This window comes from Protomyctophum parallelum (assembly GCF_964188405.1).
Source record: "Protomyctophum parallelum genome assembly, chromosome: 23".
Taxonomy (NCBI): Eukaryota; Metazoa; Chordata; class Actinopteri; order Myctophiformes; family Myctophidae; genus Protomyctophum; species Protomyctophum parallelum.
In genome coordinates, this window is record NC_139715.1 from 11,067,505 (window position 1) to 11,089,213 (window position 21,709).

General features: G+C 42.5%; 1 protein-coding gene across 1 annotated transcript in view; it reads left to right on the top strand.

The window, feature by feature from the left end:
• Positions 1 to 1,023: 1,023 nt before the first annotated feature.
• The window catches only part of LOC310854387 (plakophilin-4-like), a gene marked incomplete at its 5' end in the record, with an annotated part of 79,689 nt that continues 59,003 nt past the window's right edge, over positions 1,024 to 21,709 (top strand). Inside the window, 2 exons of the mRNA XM_083758995.1 lie at positions 1,024 to 1,155; positions 20,990 to 21,105. Coding sequence (XP_083615121.1) covers positions 1,024 to 1,155; positions 20,990 to 21,105 — 248 coding nt within the window. The remainder of the gene's footprint in view (positions 1,156 to 20,989; positions 21,106 to 21,709) is intronic.

The following is a 21,709-nucleotide window of genomic DNA, read 5'->3' on the forward strand; positions in this document are numbered from 1 at the left end:
ATAATTTGGAGACTTCTTGGAATTAAGTAATGCAGCTGCTTAAAAGTAATTTATCTCTTGAGAGCATAAAATGTCTACTGTCTGCATACTGTCTATATGTACTGAAATGGTCAATATCAAATGTTTATAATTGTGACACAGTCTGCCTTAAGTCTTAGTCTATCCTATATTTAACATTTGGTTTTGTTCTGTAGTTACCCAGTGGTAGTAGCAGAGCACAGCTCATTTTCAGCAACCCCCTGCAGATTATGCAATGGCGTCTCATCATCAGTGACCTATGTTGAGGTGCATAATATAAAACAACTGGCAACATTTAATGTCTGTGTTCAATTTGAAATAAGTTATTTCACTGAGGAGAAAAACACAATTAGTAGGCTTATTTAGAAGTAAGTCATCTTTTCATTGTGACCTCGAAGTGCACCAAGTGCACTTACACAAGTCAGCATTTTGCATCTGCCAAGTTCATGCAGTTCTTTGTATATAATTCAGGACTATGTGTTTACACTTTCTGCCCTTTGCTCGCTTTTTATCTTTGCATAATCGTCAATTATTTCCATGTGGAAAAATGTCCACACATTTTCAAACATTTAAAAAATAATAGCAGAAATTGTAAGAAAAAAAAAGAAAAAAAGTCGTTCCGCTATTTTGTAGATTTTCTGAAAAGAAAAATATATGTCAGTGATTTATTTGCATATTTCAGTTATTTGTCTTAGCTGCCCTGTGCAATTTGTGATTTACGAAGCCTAACAAATTCCAAGTTCCAATGTTCACAATTATAAACACAATTAAATCATTAATCACAATTATTTGCGTGACAATTAATCGTCAACTTAAACGTGTAACCGTGACAGCCCTACCCACCGTGCTATAAGAGCAGTGGTTCCCAAACATTCTAGCTCGAGGCCCAAAAGAGAAGGAGCCATGTTGCTGATCCTTTAAAATGCACACAGTAAAGCGTGTGGTGGCGTGGCTCTTGCAGGGTTCAGCGAGGGCGTCTGCGGGGCTTGGATAGAGGAAGCAGGGATGGAGGAAGGAGACGGAGAGGGGGGGGAGGGGAGCCTGGCGGCCAGAGAGAGTCCCAGTCCTCACCACCACCACCACCGCCTGCAGCCCGACACCACCACCACCAACCTGCTGGCTTCTGTCAAAGAACAGGTACCAAACATACCAAGAACATGTACCATGCATACCAAGAACATGTGTGCCATATAACCATACATACATATTACATACACTATACAACATGGTTTCTCAAAGTGGGTGCCGTCCGTGACGCAAGTTTGTGGGTGCCTGCACGGAATACTTTGATACTCTTTGGAATTGATCCATATCACCTCAGTTTAACCAATTCTGACCTGAGATCAGATTCATACGAGGTTTCCACTGGACACACACTGGTCTGATTAACCCATTCTGACCTGAGATCAGATTCTAAAAATGTCAGTCGTTCTTCGATTTTTTTCAAAAATAGCAGACCTACAAGCTCGTAGCGCGCCACTCGGTGGCGCGATATGAGCTTGTAGATCTGCTATTTTTCAATAGCTAAAGCATAACATGATGCTAACACCAAAATGGGTGCCCGCCCAGAATGGGTTAACCACTCAGGTCCGCTATACTTAGTCAAAAGGACCTAAGCAGATCTACAGTACAAGCTCACTGTGAGCGTGTGGACCCAGAATGGTTAAACGTCAAGTGAAAGTATAAGTGTAATACTTTCATTGGTTCAATATTATTTTTAAAACGACACACAGACATAAAGGGCCCTCACTCATTAATGCAAGTACATGCAGGCACACACACACACACACACACACACACACACACACACACACACACACACACACACACACACACGCACACGCACAAGCACCTGTTTTCTCTTTCTGTTTGCCTATTTTGAGCCAGGCCAGGCCAGGGATACTAGGGTTCAGTCAGTCAGTCAGTCAGTCAGTCAGTCAGTCAGTCAGCCAGCCAGCCAGTCAGTCTTTTTAATCACTTGAACCCCAGCATCCAAATTCTGGGGGGAACAAATAGCCAAAAAATAGCACAGATCTGTGAGCTTGTAGATCTGCTATTTTGGACAGAGAGATTTGGAGTAGACGAGAAAAGCGGTCCAAGTACAGTTGCAACCTCAGATCTGTGTCCCTTAAGACTAGAGGGTTTAAGTAGTTCAATTACTGTGTCTCACGCAAACACTCACACATTCTCTCTCTCTCTCTCTCTCTCTCTCTCTCTCTCTCTCTCTCTCTCTCTCTCTCTGTCTCTCTCTCTATCCCTCTCTCCTCTCCACACGTCTCTTTAGATAAACAACACAACGGTTGCCTTTATAAATGCACACTCTCTCATATCACTGTGTGTGTGGGTGATTATTGTGTCTGGCCAGTGGCCATGTTCTTAACTTAGCTCTGCGTGTGCGTGTGCTTTCTTGCTTGCTTGCGTGTGTGTGATGTGTGTGTGTGTGTGAGAGAGAGCGAGAGAGGCTTTGTCTGAGTATCTGCTATACATAGACCTTTGTTGCCAGAGATGAATGCTGTTATCAATGAGGATGCCGTCGCGTTGGTTGTTGCCCACAGCTAAACTGTCGGACGGCCACAGATTGTCTCCGCTGATAAACAGAGAGCTGTGTGCCTTGCCTTGCTGGAATGGTGTACTGTAGACTGCTGCATCTAGTGCCAGAGATGTTTGGTTCTAATGCACGTGCATAGACACAGAGAGATCTGTGTGCCTCGGCGTGGTCAGTGGTGGAAGGAGGACTCAGACGCCGAACCGCAATATTAAAACATATTCTGTTACGTGAAGTAAAAGTCCTGGATTCAAGATTTGACTTGAGTAAACGTTACAAAATTATTGGCACCGAAATCTAGGCATACGGCCCAAGTACAGCTACTCAAATGTTTCCAAATTCCGCAATTATTTCCAAAAATAGCGGAATATTTGACTCCTGAACACGATGACACAATATTTTTGAGGAGCGCTAGCCCCTCCTATACACAGGTGTAATGTTTGTCTTTAGTTCATTCAATGTTTATTTTGTAAACGCATTGAGAATTAAGGGAAAATGTACGCCATAATGTGTATTTATGGCATTTATGTTTGTGTTTGCACCGTTTGTTTCACATCACCATTAAATCACCTAATCAACATGAGTTAGACTTTAATATATTAACGCCCCTCACTTCACACGGGTGTGATTCTTATTGTTTAATCTGTGTTTTGAATAAGTTTAATGCGTTTTGATGATGTCAACGCCAAACATTCTGTCGCAAAGGGTTATGGGAAATTGAGGCCCAATGCATTACATTACGGTGGTGCAGTATGGGTGTGTTCCTCCTCCGCTCTGTTGTTGTGTTCGGCACTTTGGAATATTTTTGAACACTACGACATGTGATTACACCGTTTTAAAGGGCCTTTTAAACGCGAAGCGATTTAACGCGCCTATAGTTCATTTTCAATGAGATCTGTGTTTTCTTTTCTGTACGCACGGAGAAGTCGAGGGGCAACATCGCAAGCGTATGTATACACTATAGAGTGCTATGTCTACATACAGTAAAGTGCTATTTAAGTTACATAAGTTGAGCCTATGCATACGCCTGTAGGTGGTCGAGGCTAGGCCAAGTGCTACGGCAAGTGCTATGGGCTAAGATGGAGTCTGAAGAGGTGCATTTCAGACTACGGCGGAAGATTGGGAGTGAGTCTGCAGTTCTGATTGCAATGGGAAGTGCATTCCGTAGTTTTGGAGCCATAAGGGAGAAGAGTTGGGTACGTGTGGAGCGTTGTCCCGGCGTTTTTAGCGAAGGGACGTCCATCTTCCCTGTGTCGGCTGATCTGAGTGCATGGGAGGGTTTTGGATCAATTGGAGGGAGTCAAGTTTTGACATGACTGATGTCTGGATAAGGATTAAGGAGCTGGGCTGACTCCTGGGTGAGGATGGGTCTGATTCGTTGAATGTTGCATAGTGTAAACCTACAGGATCGAGTGACGGCTGTAATGTGTGCTTGAACGAGAGCTGACTGTCCAGGACAGCACCAAGGTTTCTAGCTGTTGGGACAGAGGTTACCAAGGCGTTGCCTATGGAAATAGTTAGCTCCCGCATGGGGCAGGACTTAGCTGGGAAGAAGAGAAGCTCAGTCTTGTCTGCGTTGAGCTTGAGTTGGTTAGAAGACATCTACTGTGAGATGTCAGCCAGGCATGCAGTGATGCACTCTTCCACCTGAGTAGCTTTTAGAGCAGTGCTGTTCTCAAATATTTTCATGTGAAGGACCCCCACGGACCCCCAATTGAACAGCTTTTGTGTGTTGTCTGTTTAAATGCCTAAACTGTTCCTCGTTTTACTGTGTGTGTGTGTGTGTGTGTGTGTGTGTGTGTGGGGACGACGACGACGACTGCCTGTTACCCTTTCCTGTTACCCTTTCAAGGAACCCCTGGGTGTCCCCCTCCCCCTGGGTGAGCCCGGGGCATACACTGTGTGGCTTGGTGTAATAGAGTAGACTGCTGATGTTTTGTGTATGCGTTAGTGTCATGGATGTTGTTTTATGTCTCTCATTCGGTTGGACATGGTCAAAGTGACATCATACTGGACCGAAGAAAATCACTGTCGAAACGAACATAGGATGTATATCCTCTTATACGTTTCTCAATTGATGGGGTATCGATCTGACAACCCTGCACCTCTGACAAACTCAAAACAAATGACTCTGGTGAGGCAGCTTTAGAGCAGGACCCCCTGCCCTGTTCGATATGTGTTAGATTTCTTTTCATCTCTGGGAGTGGAACCTGTGGCGTTATTGAACTCGGCGAGTTTCAGAGTTACAGACCCGTAAGTGACAATTTGCCGGTTCCTATAACTATCAGTCATTTAGCTGGGGAAAAGGATCCCTGGGCGGTCCTCAGACCTCACTTTATGCACCACTAGCTTAGAGGACAACAGTAGCACTGTTGTGATGTTGCACTGGGTTGCTCCCAGTATAGTTGCCAGTACTTTGAGACTGTGATTGTATGGGCCAGTTCCCATTTCCCACTGTGCGGAAATACGCAAATCTACAAGCTCACAACACGTCACGGAATCGGCGAATGCTGTGAGCTTGTAGATCTGCTATTTTCACTATTTGGCGTGTCTAATTATACACTGGTTAATGGCATTTCGGTCTGTCGACCTTCGTGAGACGTGTCAACCCCCTGCTGAGCTGGGATTGGCTCCTGTGAATGCCTCGCCGCTCTGCCTGCGTATTGCTTTTGCGTGTTGTGCCAAAGAGCCGGCTCTACAGCGCTAGTACTTGACTAATTATGCCCTAATGACTGTTAAAGCATCGCTTTAATGACGGCGGTTAGTGTTTACGATTGTTATCATCATCATGGGCGGCTTGTGCTTGTGTGTGTGTGTGTGTGTGGTTTTGAATGATTGTTTCAGCTCGGCAATGTCACTTTTAAAAATAATATGACCGCAGTGACCCTGGCAGTGACGGTGGCTAAGATTACCGTCCCCACATTCAGCATGCACGCTTGGCCCGCATAGGACTCGGCCCCTCTCGCATTTCCTACGATCCATATCAATAAACGAAAGTCATATATACCGTTACATCCTGTGGTAATTTATCCATTTGTAACTGTTAAGAGTGTACAAATGTAACCAAATGGGCTAAGGATGTTACTGCAGAAGCAGAGCGTGTAGGTCCACTCCGTTTAAATAAAGACATCCAACAGAGCTATTTTCCACTCCCATTGATTGATTGCATGGTTGATAAAGTCCCCTGTTGCTGTACCGACCTGCCTGTTCCCTGTGGTACTCGGATTGAGTGCTGCCAGTAGCTTCATTCTTTCTCTCTCTCTCTCTCTCTCTCAGCTTTCCTGCTGTCTGTCTCTCCTACACTGTCTCACTCTAGTTTTCCTGCTGTCTGTCTCTCCTACACTGTCTCCCTCTAGTTGTCCTGCTGTCTATCTCTCCTACACTGTCTCACTCTAGTTTTCCTGCTGTCTGTCTCTCCTACACTGTCTCACTCTAGTTTTCCTGCTGTCTGTCTCTCCTACACTGTCTCACTCTAGTTTTCCTGCTGTCTGTCTCTTCTACACTGTCTCCCTCTAGTTTTCCTGCTGTCTGTCTCTCCTACACTGTCTCACTCTAGTTTTCCTGCTGTCTCTCTCCTACACTGTCTCACTCTAGTTTTCCTGCTGTCTGTCTCTCCTACACTGTCTCCCTCTAGTTTTCCTGCTGTCTGTCTCTCCTACACTGTCTCACTCTAGTTTTCCTGCTGTCTGTCTCTCCTACACTGTCTCCCTCTAGTTTTCCTGCTGTCTGTCTCTCCTACACTGTCTCCCTCTAGTTTTCCTGCTGTCTGTCTATCCTGCACTGTCTCCCTCTAGTTGTCCTGCTGTCTGTCTCTCCTACACTGTCTCCCTCTAGTTTTCCTGCTGTCTGTCTCTCCTACACTGTCTCCCTCTAGTTTTCCTGCTGTCTGTCTCTCCTACACTGTCTCCCTCTAGTTTTCCTGCTGTCTGTCTCTCTCCTACACTGTCTCCCTCTAGTTTTCCTGCTGTCTGTCTATCCTGCACTGTCTCCCTCTAGTTGTCCTGCTGTCTGTCTCTCTCCTACACTGTCTCCCTTTCAGCTTTCTCTCCGAAAACGGTCGCTCTCTCACCGTCTGTCTCTCATACACCGTCTCCCTCTCATCTTCCGTGCCGTCTGTCTCAGTAAAGAAGCGACCTAATGGGAGTAGACGTCTGCCTCTCCGTTTACAAAGAGAAGTCACCGTTGTTACGAGAGGGCTGCGTCAGCAATCGCGGGGCCGACGTGTGGGATGGATGGCCACTCTGACAAGGCCATTATTTCTCACAACACAGAGAGCTTTCTGAGGGAGTAGGTTTTTACCGCAGCGCCTGAATGACACATTCCATCCAGTATATGGGAGACTGACAGCCTCTTCTATAGCCGCCCCGCCTCGCTGCCTTCCAATCCACTGCGGCCGCTTCGCTCCGTTGCTTACGGCATGCTTCTCTAGACGTTTCCATGTCAAGGACCCCTGGATTGACATGTATTCTTGTCCCCAGGGAGGGTTTGGTTGTCATGGTGAGGAGATTTGTGTTGATATATTCCTCAGTTATTCAAGATGGTTCAGGTATTTGTCAAGATCTTTCAGAATAATTTGAATAACATGTCACGTCTGGACGCGCTATGAGCTTGCAGATCGGCTTTTTTTGAACAGGCAAAGTATAGATATTCATATATAATAGGGTTGAAGTGGTTAAACATATTGTGAGCTTGTAGGTCTTCTATTTTTGAAAAATCGGAAGAACGACTGACATAGAAACATAGCTTTTTCAGAAAACTGTCTGGATGTATAAGACATTTTTAGAATCTGATCTCAGGTCAGAATGGGTTAACCGACCCCACATTGAGGACCACTGGGTTACATATAGAGCCGTTGCATTTTATTTCTTGTTTTTGCACACTCCATGCAGGCTGTAGAGCAGCAGCCTACACCTGTGATTGTCAGTGTCAAGTTCAGGTTTGGATTTAGCATGGCGTGGGTGATCAATACCTCTGCTTTTGATATTTTAGTTCTGTAATTGGGATATGTTTTATCTATACTCCTGGTCAGACTGAATTCAATAACATGCACTACTTACTGTGTACTGTATTCCCGTTTGGGAAATATACACTGGCATGTGTGATATTTATTTAGAGGCGGATGAAAGGTACTGTAAAATGAAATGTGTGTCAGGTTGGATGCTGCAGAGATATACTGCTGTAAGAGTCTGTATTATTGCTGTGTGCGTACGGAAGGACCGCACCGCACCTAGGCTGAGGCCTGTCACTGTTATTAAATAATCGCCTGATCGCAATTACTTTGCCCAGCGCCATTAGAAAACAGGCATCAATAAACTGAAAGATGGATACAATGTATGTAACCTAGATACCATACCCTGATGGAAAATTCTGTTTATTTTATTATTATTATTATTATTATTATTATTATTATTATTATTATTATTATTATTATTATTATTATTATTATTATTATTATTATTATTATTTTTTTTTTTTTTTTTTCTTCTTACTATGTTCACTAGTATTTTCAAAACTAGTTTACTAATTACTTTTACTGTCTTGTACTGTCTGTCTTTGTTTTATTTGTCTTGTTCTGACCTTGATTGGGGGGGGGGATATTTACATGTCTGATACAACAAAATGTACACATATGTCTTTTCATTTATTCATCAATAAAAATAAAAATAAAGTGTAAAAAAAAAAAAAAACAGGCATCAAAAGGCGATGTCGGCGATAAATGAGTTAAATAGCCCACGCACAACTCTAAAACGAAAAATCTATCAATCAATCAATCAATCAATCAAGTGATGTTGAAGAACAAATGCATTGAACCCAGTACAAACACATGCCAGTTCATATAGGGCCCAGCCATCTCGTTACACGGTGGGTTTTCTTTTTAACCCTCCTCCTCCAGTCCACAGTGGTTACGTCACTGCGGCCTGTCCCCGCTGGCATCCGTCAGGGGCCCTGATGCCCAACGTGTCACACTGAGGGACATCTGCCCGTGGATCTGTCTGGACCCGTTGTCCTCTCTTCATTATCCCATTCTGACCTGAGATCAGATTCATACGAGGTTTCCACTGGACACACACTGGTCTGATGAACCCATTCTGACCTGAGATCAGATTAAAAAAATGTCGTTCTTAGATTTTTTTTAAATAGCAGACCTACAAGCTCATAGCGCGCCACCGAGTGGCGCGCTATGAGCTTGTAGATCTGCTATTTTTCAATAGCTAAAGCAAACATGATGCTAACACCAAAATGGGTTCCCGTTCAGAATGGGTTAAGGAGATACTGACCCCTCCTCCGCTCACTCTGGTGGATAAAGGCTGGGCAGACAATTATTACATAATCGCCGACGCCTATTAATCGCAATTATTTGAGATAATGCCAATTATTTTGTGCATAATCGTCAGTCTTTTCCATGTTGAAAAAAAAAGTCCCTACATTTTCAAACGTTTTTTCAAAAATAGCAGATCTACAAGCTTACAATACATATTGTAGGCTTGTAGATCAACAATTTACGTTTCTCTGTCCATGTAACACTTATGTAGCCAGCTATAAATGTTGAGGTGGTTTTACTTCAATTGAATATTTCCACAGGCAAATGTGTGAATGGGTAAATGTGCTGTATGAATAGGGTTAAATTGGTTAAAAGTCACTGTTTCTCATTGTCCAGGGGCTCCAAATAGACCCTTATACAGCACGTCTGTAACTCTGAGAGTGTACAAATGGAACCAAATGCCATTGGGTTCCACTTAACCCATTTTGACCTGAGATCAGATTCTAAAAATGTCTTCTACATCCTGACAGTTTTCTGAAAAAGCTATGTTTCTATGTCAGTCGTTCTTCGATTTTTCAAAAATAGCTAATGCATAACATAATGCTAACACCAAAAGGGGTTCCCGCCCAAAATGGGTTAATTAACACTGAGGACATTACAGTGTATATTGGGGTCCAAGAGGTGAATAAAATCATGTCAAATGGGGGTCCTTGACAAAAAATTAATACATCACGCCCGTGTGAACTGAGTGGTGCAGGCTGCTCAACAACACCGCTGTCTGTCTGTCTGTCTGTCTGTCTGTCTGTCTGTCTGTCTGTGCCTCGTACTCAGACAGACAGACAGACTCAGTCAGACATACACACGCGGCCAGCAGCACCAATGGGTGTAATTAGTTAGGCACCACTCTCAAAGGTTGAGAATCACTGGGTTAATTTAAAAAAAAAAACGAAAAAACACCTCTGTTTGTCGTGCGACTCAATGCGAGGCCAGCCACGTGTCTGTATCCTCTCTGCGGAAACATAGCCGCAGAGGAGAGGGAGTTGGAGAGGGAGAGGGCGGTCAAATCTCTTCAACTCCCTGAGTGGAAATTAAGACAGCAAGTCAGAGCAAAAAAAGAGAAAAAGCCCTTCTCTTTCACAGCAGCACTTCTAGGCTGAATATTTCACGCCTTCACAGAGATGAGTGTCTGCAAACTGACACTGCCTCTCGGCTGTGGATGGATGGATGGATGGATGGATGGATGGATGGATGGATGGATGGATAGATAGATAGATAGATAGATAGATAGAATTTACAATTTAGGCATTTAGCAGACACTCTTAATCCAGAGCGATTTACAATAAGCAAGAACAAAAAACATAAAAAATCATAAATGAATCCTATGTAAGATAGCTTTTATCAACAATACATGAAATGCATAATTGAAAACAAATTTATTCCACTGGCTGTAAAAAAAGATGTGTAAAAAAAAAAAGAAGTAAAAAAAGTAGAATACTAACATACTAAAAACACAATAAAATCACAGCTAGTTCCTATAATAAGACCAAATCCACAGAACTAGTAGACCAGAAATGTTGCTATGATAGGATACGCCTGGTATCCCTAGCGTTTAGGCTGTTGTAAGAGATTCTGCATGATGTCACCCGATTACAGACATTATTTGTACTCGCTATTTGAATGTCTTTTTAAGAGATGCACTTCGGTGGATTCGAACACCCAGGGCGCGTTCGGAAATACCGCACCGGAAGCACGCTCGCCTATTAGTTTGCATTGCACAGTGCGCTCAGTGCGCTATTTCCGAACGCGCCCCCTAGACTCCGCAGTGGTGGTCATGTTCTTTTGTCTCTTATGCCAACCGAGTGCCCACCTTTTATCCACTTACTGTACTGTCTACACTAAACCTGTGATGTGACAGTAAAGCCGAGGTGAGTTGAGTTTTGTTTTGACATTCTCCTTTTCCCCTCCTCTGTTCTTAATATCTAAGTGACCGCAATTCGTGGGAGCTTGTACAGGGGGGGGAATAAATCACCCGCTCTTTAACCTAGTGGCGTGACAATAAACCGCGATGCTCCGCATGTTCGTAAAGCTCTTGCATGTTCTCATAAATCCTCATTCGTTCCGGAGCTGATGTCATGCAAATGAGGAGACGAGCCTTTCGGCTCTGTAAGAGCGCTCCGCCGGAGAATTAGATTTTTGTTTTTATAGGATCACTGCAGAGTCTGTGCTCACCCCCCCCCCCCCCCCCCCCCCCCGCTGGAGCGGCACGGCGGCTCACTCGCTCTGTTGGAGTTCTTCTTTAAGACTTTATTCTTATTCTTTATCCTTTATTCTGATTTCATGGAATAAGTACTGCGATTTTTACTTAAGCAACTCTGAAATCATTTGTTTGTCTGCTCGTCATGTGTAATCAGCGCATCATGGCGCAAAATGCATTCATCATGACGAGTATACCTGTCCTATACGTATCGACACGGTTAATGACCTGGGCTCAAATTAGGGACGCCAGGTTGAATGTAGTTGACAATCGGAACATGTTAGCCTGTGTAATGAATGATGTCGTCCAAAAAGGTCAAATGATGGCCCATATGGGCCATATCGTCACCGTCGGGCAGAAACCTCGTATCTCCATATTTCAAATGTTTCTGGGTATTTGAATGAATGCCATTTACAACGCACACACATAACAAGAAGGGCCGAGCTACAAGCTCACAACGCATCAAAATGTGACACATTAGATCAGGGGTCCCCAAACTTTTTCCTGTTAGGGCCACATAACTTTTCCCTTCTCTGATGGGGCCGGGGTCAGTTTGTAACAGAAAAAGTGTGACGATCGCAGGGGGTGCCTAAACGTAATTTTCTTTTTTAACCTTTTTTTTTTTTTTTCAACCAAGGTTCATGTTTTAGGTTGTTATTAGAGAAAGTAAAAGATGAGTGTTCATTTTTCTTCATTTGCTGCTTTCTTTCGTTTTAGGGATTTTAGCGGTTTTTGACAGGGGGGCGGGGGCATTCGAGCATGGGGCTAAATATATATTTCTTTACAAAATATTATGGCGATTTATTATTTTATTATTTACTATAGTCCTAATATACCCCAGGAAATGACATCTGGCCACAGAAGATCACAGGATCTACTGAATGTGAAGGTAGCCTATTGGGGGGAAGCCACACTGTGTGTCATAGGCTCAATATGTCAGTTTGACACATTCAGTAGATCTCGTGATCTTTTGTGGCCAGATGTAATTTCTTGGGGTTTAGTAGGACTAGAGTAAATAATAAAAAAATATTTACAAACATTTTGTAAAAAAAATACATATTTAGCCTCATGCTCGAATGCCCCCGCCCCCCTGTCAAAAACGGCCAAAATCCCTAAAACAAAAGAAAGCAGCAAATGAAGAAAAATTTACACTCATCTTTTACTTTCTCTAATAACAACCTAAAACATGAACCTTGGTTGAAAAAAAACTAAAGTTGTCCTTTAAGTCACGCGTGTCTGTGGGTTTTATTGAACTGAAGTATTTATTTTAAGTATTGAACCGATGAAAAGTATCAACAAGTGTGACTAAATAAATACAGTAGCTACATTGGATCCATCGGAACACGGGTTCTGTTTTTTCCCCCTCCATTTCCTGAAAAGTAGCAGGTTTTATTAGGACATATAATAATAGGACAGGTTTTATTAGGACATATGAGGTTTTCAGGCGGACAGCGCTGATAAATGGGTCAGGTTGGAGTGTCTACCTTGTGCTGTCTCCGTGCCAGCTTGCCTGCTGCCATGTGTTATTAAAAAGAACAGTCTCTGGGTGTTTGTGTGCCCCCCCTTGCTCTCTGCGCCCACGTGTTCCACCATCACACAGTGTGGAGTCGTGGACTAACTGACTCACTGTCTCACTACTACACAATAATACACGGTAATAGTAAGTACTAGTAACACAAGTAATAGTAAGTACTGTCTCCGGTGGTAGACGGTACATTTACTTACTGTACTGGAAAGCAGCGTATCTGTATTTAATTGAGTGTTTGTATTTTTGGATAGTAGATTTCCAAGATTTCCAAGACTTTCTCGGAATGGGGTAAGAAATGTATTTTGTGATTTAACCACTTAAAGCCCTATTTCTTATTGTGAAGATAGAAAGTAGTACAAGCTCGTCTATTTTCACTAGTTCTTTTGGTCGGAAATATTTTAATTGTTTTGAAAAAGGTCAAGGTTTCAATACAGCAATGCATTGACATTTAAAAAGAAAAATGTTCTGTATGTTTGAACACTTTTTGAACACAAAAAAGCATACTCCTTTGAATACCTTTTTAAAAGCAAGTCCTCAAGTACATTAAGTAATACAACTAGTACAAAATTGAGTGAGGAACTTTCACTTAGTTGCGAACGCAGTGAGCACTAACTAGGAGACCTAGCAGAACAAAAACTTAACGTAACTTAAAAAACCTTAAAAATCTTAAAAAACAACAACAAATGGAGAACTTAAAAAAAACCTTAAAGTACGTAATTTATTGTCTCCACCAGGCCGAAGGCATGGGGAGAGAGTATGTTTTGCACTCCGTCCGTCCGTCCGTGTGTCCGTCCGTCCGTCCGTTAGAAGCTAATCTCGGCCACCGTTAACCCGGTCGATGCCACATTTTGCACACACACTCCCTGGATGCCAACGATGAACCTCTGCCCCAAAATTTCCAGAACGGCCTGTTATAGCGCCACCAGGAGGCCGCTTTGTGCAAAACAAGTTTTTGCACAGTACACCTACAGATTTTGTCCAAAAATCCCGCAAATCGTTACACAGTATCTCCATAGTCATGTGCTCAAGACGGATGTGTCTGATATTTCATATTCCATCCTAATTGGCTAACATTGGCTTTCAAATTTTGCAGGATTGGCCTGTTTTGAACAAAAAACCTCAAATCATGAACGCAGCGTGCAATTTCACGTGAAATCTTTCACGCACTTTCCTACTAGGCTGAGGAATATAGCCCACCCATTTCACATTGCCCTGTTATAGCGCCACCAACAGGTGGATTGTGCATGCGTGCCATCAACACGGATCTGCACCATTTCCCATATTCCATCCTGATTGGCAAAGATTGGAACAAACAAACAAAAAACATGTTTATATTACTCCTAAATATTCCTATCCTCCTGGTGGAGACCTGTGCCCAGAAGGGCACTTTTTCTAGTTCGAATTGTTGTTATTGCAATTTTACGAGCTACGTTCGCTTCCCGCGTTCGCGCGTCTTACTTGTATAATACACTTAGTATTAAGTGTTGGGGTTGAGTACTTTGTCCACCACCACTGACCATTAAAAAGAATAGTCTCTGTGTGTGCTATCTGTGCCCAGCCATGTGTTCCAGCATCACACTATGGACTGAACTGACTCACTGCTACACAATAACGGGAAGTAGAATGGACGAACCTGCTGCTCTCGCTGTGAAATTCGAAGAGAGAGAAACACTTTGTAGCGGCGAACAAAAGAGTCAAACATTACTCAAGTACAAGCGGTAGGTGGTACTCCACTACTGCAGAGCACTGGAGTGGTTGCTTTTAAATACGCTTAACACAATCTGTGCCAGGAACGTCAGGTTACGTTTTAAACAGTAAAACCCCCTGTGCCAAGACGTAATTTGACATTATTAAAAAAAAAACCTATATATATATATATGTATATATATACCTGTCCAGCGTTTCTATTGTAACAACAGGTGGCATGGATTTTAAGTATTCAAAAGTACAAAATAATATCTACAAGTCACACGTGAGCGTTTTTCACAGTTTTCAAAATAGAGCTCAAATGCTTAAATAATAATGTATTTTTGTACATTTTGATACCGGGGGTGTCCCTGAATTCCTAGACATGTACTGTAGTGTACTTAAAAGTTCAATATTTCTCTTTGAAATGTACTGTATAGTAGAGTGAAAGTCATAAGCCTCCAAAATAACAAATATTCAAGTAAAGTACAGTAAGTAAGTACTTATTTGCTTACATAAGCTATAATTACCCACTTACTTACAAGTTACAACTATAGCACGGCTCTACTAAATTAACTTAATGTGCAAGTAGTCAAGTGCATGTACTTCGTTCCTGTTGTGTTCACAACCACGGATATGGACGACACCGGTGCTCTTGTTGTGAAATGAGAAAGAAACAAAAGCCCTGTAATGGCGAAACAAAAGAGTGGCGTCCGGCCTGCGCACGCTGGCGTCCAGCTGGTGTGAGCCATGGCTTGGCACGGCGAGGCAGAGCGACGGGTAGGGGGCGAAGGCCTGTGTCCAGATGAGCTGAGGGTGATGAGTGCGGTCACACACCATTGTGACCTTATTGTTCCTCGTGGGACGCCGTGCTGTACGTGCGCCTCCTCGGCACTCAAACAAAGGCAGCTGTGTCACTCTGCTAACGATGTGAGTTCAGGCACTTTTCCCCCGGAGGAGCAGTGATTGTCAACCTCTTAAAGTTCGAGGACCCCCAGTTTGATTTGTATTTGACCACGGAGCCCCCATTGATACAGTGTCTGTTTTTTTTTTCATCTCTGGGATCCAAATATATATACTGTAAAATCCACAGCCATTGTGTGTCAAACGCAAATCTTATTCTAGCGCCAGGCACTCAAATAAATAAATAAAATAAAGGTCATCACACAGAATAATTTTGTATTGATTTGCAGTGTGCCTTTCCAGTCTAACACATCAAACACATTTTCTGTGTCTTTCTGAGAGAGAGAGAGAGAGAGAGAGAGAGAGAGAGAGAGAGAGAGCACACATTCTGTTAAGTGTCTAGGTACAATGAAAAAGTGGATACAGTAAGTAGGCTCAAACCAATGCCAGGAAAATGTCCCCCACAGCACAACAGAACCACCGGCCGCTCTAACTGTAGCAGTCAAACATTCTGGCCTGTACCGTTATGTTGGTGTGCAACACACATGCCAAATTGAATGATTATTTGTAACTGTGTATGAAAAGGTGTATACGGTATAATCATATATAATCATAAAATCATTCATTCATTCATACAGTACATGCACTGACTCACTTGTGGAGAATATGATGGAACAGTGGTGGAAGAACTACTCCTATTTTTATGAACTGTAAACCATAGTTAATTTTTGTCAATAAGTATGCTCTCTAAACCTACAGTATGTAAGAGGCTTCTAGAATGTCTTTGGACAGCTAACAGCCGTTTCGAGCTGCTGTCCAGATTCCAGAGCCAGTTGGACATGAGCTCAAACGAGCATAACTGTGGTGCTCCAGATATGTCAACAGCATTTCATTAGAGTTTCAGTTCACGCAGGTCCCTGTAGAACACTTGCAGGCAGGCAGGCAGGCCTGTGTGTGCTGCATCGTCCTCTTGTTTTGCTTGCTTAAACTCGTAACCACTTAAACTCTTCTCACTCACTTCACTGGGATCCCACAGGGTTCTGCACTTGGCCCCCTCCTTTTCCTATTTCTATTTCTGCAGAATGTTTGAGTTGTGGAGTTGTAGAGATGTGGTTAAGCCCTACAGAATGTACTCCATGACACGATCACCTTGCGACACGTTGTGAGATTGTAGATCTGATGTTTTTACTGAAAGTTTGCCTATTTTGGCCAAACGTCCTTACCCAAAACACGTTTAATGTGATGATTGACTCTCTCTCTCTATCACTCTCTAAAAACAAGATGTTATTAATCAATTTCAAACATAGAGAAACTACAGTGCACGCTCCTAAAAACTGAAAACAAAGAAGCTTTATTATTCAAGTATTTTTTTGAACAGTTTTTCTTTGAACAGAAGACAGGACAGACAACAGATACAAGACAGATACAGGACAAACCAACAACAACAACACCAGTACTCAACATTCATGTAAAAAAATATAAAAGTCTGTAATACAATGTAAAACAAAACCCTCCAAATTGTACATTTATGACATCAGCAATAACTGAAACAAAAAACAAAGAAGCTTTAGATGCATGAGTGACCATGCAAAGTTGTACACAGATCGGTGCAATTATTGGCCTGTTATAGCGCCACCATGAGTCCACTTTATTTTAAGTGGCATTTCTTCCTCTGCCTACTGCCTAGTGGTAATGTGTGTGCATAATGTCAAGGAAATTGCACGCTGCGTTCATGATTTGAGGCATTTTGTTCAAAACGGACAAATCTGCAGAACTTTAAGGCAATCTTAGCCAATAGGTTGAGCACATGACTATAGATATTATAGACCAAAGAAACCTGTAATTACCATAATATTGTATTATTTATGGCATGCTCCAAGTGCATTAAACAGGTGTTTGTGTGTGTGTGTGTGTGTGTGTGTGTGTGTGTGTGTGTGTGTGTGTGTGTGTGTGTGTGTGTGTGTGTGTGTGTGTGTGTGTGTGTGTGTGTGTGTGTGTGTGTGTCAGGCAGCATTACGTAAAAACAGGGTCCTCATTTACTACACGAAAGCCTCTTATGAGTTATGATATAATGCGTTTTGCTCAGCAGTCATACTGCTACTGCTCAACAAGGAAGAAACATGGTTTCCCTGGATTTAAAACAATTCATTTGTCATGCAAAACACATCTATATAGGTAGAGGCCTCGTATAAGCCCCTTGGGCTTTTCTTTGCCTCAGCCTAGCACCTTACCCTTCTCATATTTATATGTTCACTGTGTTGTTTTTATACTGTGCTGAATAAATAAATACAAATACAATCACTGTAGCAAAATACAATATAGTCTATTGGCATGTTTGTTTTGATAAAAGATTAAAAAAACAAATCTTTAGTTTTGAGTTTGAGAGGCTAAATCTCATCAAATGGTGGTCCGTGGATCAAATGCTGAATAACTAACTAATGAGGCCTTGATATGAAAACGGTTGAAAAAAACACATTTTTACTATCATGTCTTCACTGCAGGAATAACAAGACAGCATATACACTTCAAATTACTTTTATTTGAGGCTGACAAACAAACTACGTCCTAATTCTCACACGACCAAACGATGAAGAAACATGGTGGTGTGATTCATGGAGTTAAAGACCATGATGTTCCTCTGAGTGTCATCCCGTGGTGGAGCTGTGTGGAAGAAGAAGCACACACACACACACACACACACACACACACACACACATTGATATCAGTGTTGATTTCGTCGACTAATACTATGACAAAATACCTTTTTTCACAGATGAAAATGACTCTTATAGGCTTATAGACTCTTATAGTTTTAAGGTGACGAAATTATATACTGACTCGCACCTTTTATGTCGATGATTCCGTTTGCATTGCTGTTCATGTGTCGCCATTACTCATAGCATTATTTAGAAATGATGAACATTGGCTTTTTTCCCTTCGTTGTTGCTCTAATAACTGCACTCTAATAACTGCACTGAACGGTTTCATCAATTCATTGTTTAATCAATGAATGCACGCATTGACCATTTAACACGTTTAAGTTAACTTAGCAGGTTTTCTGTCCTCACCTTTGACCTGTAAAAGATTTAACCGCGACGACCGGGACCGCCCCTTGGATCGCTAGCCATCATTGGATCAGCAATTTCATCGTCTCCTGAATATGCCTCGGCCACTTCATCCTCTAGCTGCTCATCAGCCATCTCATCCTGTCCAGGCTCGGCTACATGCAGCAACACAATGAGAATGAACAGAGTTGTGTGTCAGTTTTACACAGAATACAATATAGTCATTTCTATACACTATCAATTTTTAATTTGAAATACACTGACCGTTACAACTAGCTAGCTTTCAAACATGCCATGCCTTGTCAGTCGACTCAATTCCCTTCTTGGCTTATGTTAACCCGGTCGATGCCAAATTTTGCACACACACTCCCTGGATGCGATGAACCTCTGCCCCAAATATTCCAGAACAGCCTGTTATAGCGCCACTAGGAGGCCGACTTTTGTAAAACATTTTTTGATATTACTCCTTCAGATTCTGTCCAAAAATCCCACAAATCGTTACACACTATCTCTATAGTCATGTGTTCAAGCCGGATCTGTCCGATATTTCATATTCCATCCTAATTGGCTAACATTGGCTTTCAAAGTTTGCATGATTGGCCTGTTTTGAACAAAACGCCTCAAATCATCCAATTGCCATCCAAGACGTAATAAGAAATGTCACCCTTTTCACAGTGGCCTATTATAGCGCCACCAGGAGGCCACAACCTTTTGGTTAAAGTGCCTGCTGTTGCTTTGCTATCAAGCCCTTGGTATGAAAACAGAGCTGATAGGAACAGTGTTCGCTAGTCAACAGAGAAAAGTGTTTTCGAGAGGTCAATTTACTAGAACACAAGTGGTCTAAAGGTTCCAGCACCATCCAGCTACAACATGACTTCCCACGGTCTAAAGGTTCCAGCACCATCCAGCTACAACATGACTTCCCACGGTCTAAAGGTTCCAGCACCATCCAGCTACAACTTGACTTCCCACGGTCTAAAGGTTCCAGCACCATCTAGCTACAACATGACTTCCCACGGTCTAAAGGTTCCAGCACCATCTAGCTACAACATGACTTCCCACGGTCTAAAGGTTCCAGCACCATCCAGCTACAACATGACTTCCCACGGTCTAAAGGTTCCAGCACCATCTAGCTACAACATGACTTCCCACGGTCTAAAGGTTCCAGCACCATCCAGCTACAACATGACTTCCCATCATGGTCTTGTGACCCAGCGTCCTCGCTTCCCGTTCCCGGACCAACCAGCAGGTTCCGCCAACATCAACCACGCCGGGTCTTCGTGTGGACTCTCCTCATCCAATGAACTAACGGCAACAATGTCATGTTCTCCTTAAATACCATGGACAATGCGAGAAACATTATTCGGCACATTGGATTATTTCTGTAAACTTGGATTAGGTAATTGTACCTCCGAATCTGCAATACATTTCTTGAGAAAATAATCTTCACTAACCTATATATCACACAACCTATATTGTGTGGCCTGAATCCTTTCGAGTCGTCCAAATTACTGGGTCTTTCAAAGTGTTTTCTGCCTGGATTGGCTAAAGGTTTTTAAAGGGTCAGTACACTGATTCGTACTTGAGTAAATGTACTTATACAGTAGCTGCTTTCCACCAGTGCCAGTCGGCTTGCTTTGCAGCCACCAGAGTGTTTGCAAACTCCTGGCTCCACAGAACCCGCTGTGACCAATGCGAGTGATTGTACATCACCTGACTATGTGTGCACACAGTCTGTAGCAGCGCTGTTGACCCACTTACAAATCTGCTTTTGTTAAGACACCAGTGCACAGGGGACCAGGCTAGCAGAATCTGTGCTTAAGAACATATCCTTTCCCAATGGGTCTGTGTGTGTGTGTGTGTGTGTGTGTGTGTGTGTGTGTGTGTGTGTGTGTGTGTGTGTGTGTGTGTGTGTGTGTGAGTGACTGTGTGTGTGTACTTGTATTACTATACTTGTGAGCACCATTCTGTCCCCTCAAGTATAGCAGACTTTGAGGAATAGACAGGACCATTGTCCTGGTCCTCACAAGATATGTGTTTGTTTTATGGTTACACTTTTTTTGTTTCACGATTCAGGTTAGGATTAGATATTCAGAGATTGGGTTTAGGAGGCAACCCATTTTCATCCATATTTGATTCTGGCTTCATGTCCTCGCAAAGTATACTAGTAATACAAATCTTGTATCAATCTGTACTGTAGCTATACATACAGTTCGACTAATAGATTGATTATTGATAATCTATGTAGAATTGGTCACTTTGATCAGTTAATGACGAGTAGGCCTACAGTGAATATCACCAAAATATAATTCTACAACGTTGGGTATTTGTCTGGGTGACGTTGTCGCAGATACATGCATATCGCATAACAAAAACATCTGCTGCTCATAATTCTGCTGATCGACTCCGAACAGTGTCGGCTAACGCATTTGTACACAATTTTGACTAGTTTGACTACTTTTGCGCACGTTTGCCTAGTTTGACCAGTTTGACTACGACAAAGACGAGAGGGCATTGCTGGGACAGAGAAAGGTCGATAAAGTCGTCCTGATTTGTCCATCGGAAAAAAACAGTAGTTGTAGATTTTCTTTTTGCAGTCAATTTGCAGTGTAGCTGCTAAAATCTACAACCCGCAACTAATGATTTTAACAGGAAAACAAGCCCAAAGTCCCTTACAATATGACCACAGTTTACCTGTTTGTATTTTGTCCCCTCTGTGTTGCCGTAGGAGCTGCAGTTTGAGCGTCTGACTCGTGAGCTAGAGGAGGAACGGCAGATCGTGGCCAGTCAGCTGGAGAGGTGCATGCTGGGAGCAGAGTCGCCAGGCGAAGGCGACAGTAGCAGGTGAGAGAGAGAGAGAGAGAGAGAGACACTGACACTGTCACTGTGACTGTTACTGTAGCTCTTATTATTACCGGTATATGGTTTATCAGTGGTGGACAAAAAGATTGGAAATGGCAGATGTACAAGCTCAAAACGCGTGACATAACATTTTGAGCTTGTATGAGCCATCTATTTCCACTATTTTTGGATATGTTGGAAATGTTGGATAAAATATGAAAAATGTTCATCATTGAAATGATTATCACGATTATGAGCAAAAAAAAAGGGATTATCTCAAATTGGATTGAATTTCCGCAGGTCATTGAAGGAGCTGTGGCCACCAAATATGTACAGTATTGTCGGACGCTCTGCAAGTGTGTTCAGCCAGAAGGTCCCCTTGGCTCCCAAATACAAACAGCTTTGTCTTGATTATGGCGGCAGAGTGATATATACTGAAACAGGTGGAGGAGTGCCTTTGCTGTTAATTAAAGACCAACACATTGTTCTTCTGTCTACCTTGGAGAGGTCTTTCATTAGCGCATACAGTATACACTACAGTTGACTGTAGTATTCTCCATATATTATATACATGGCCTTCCCTTTGACACATGTCTAAACAACATTA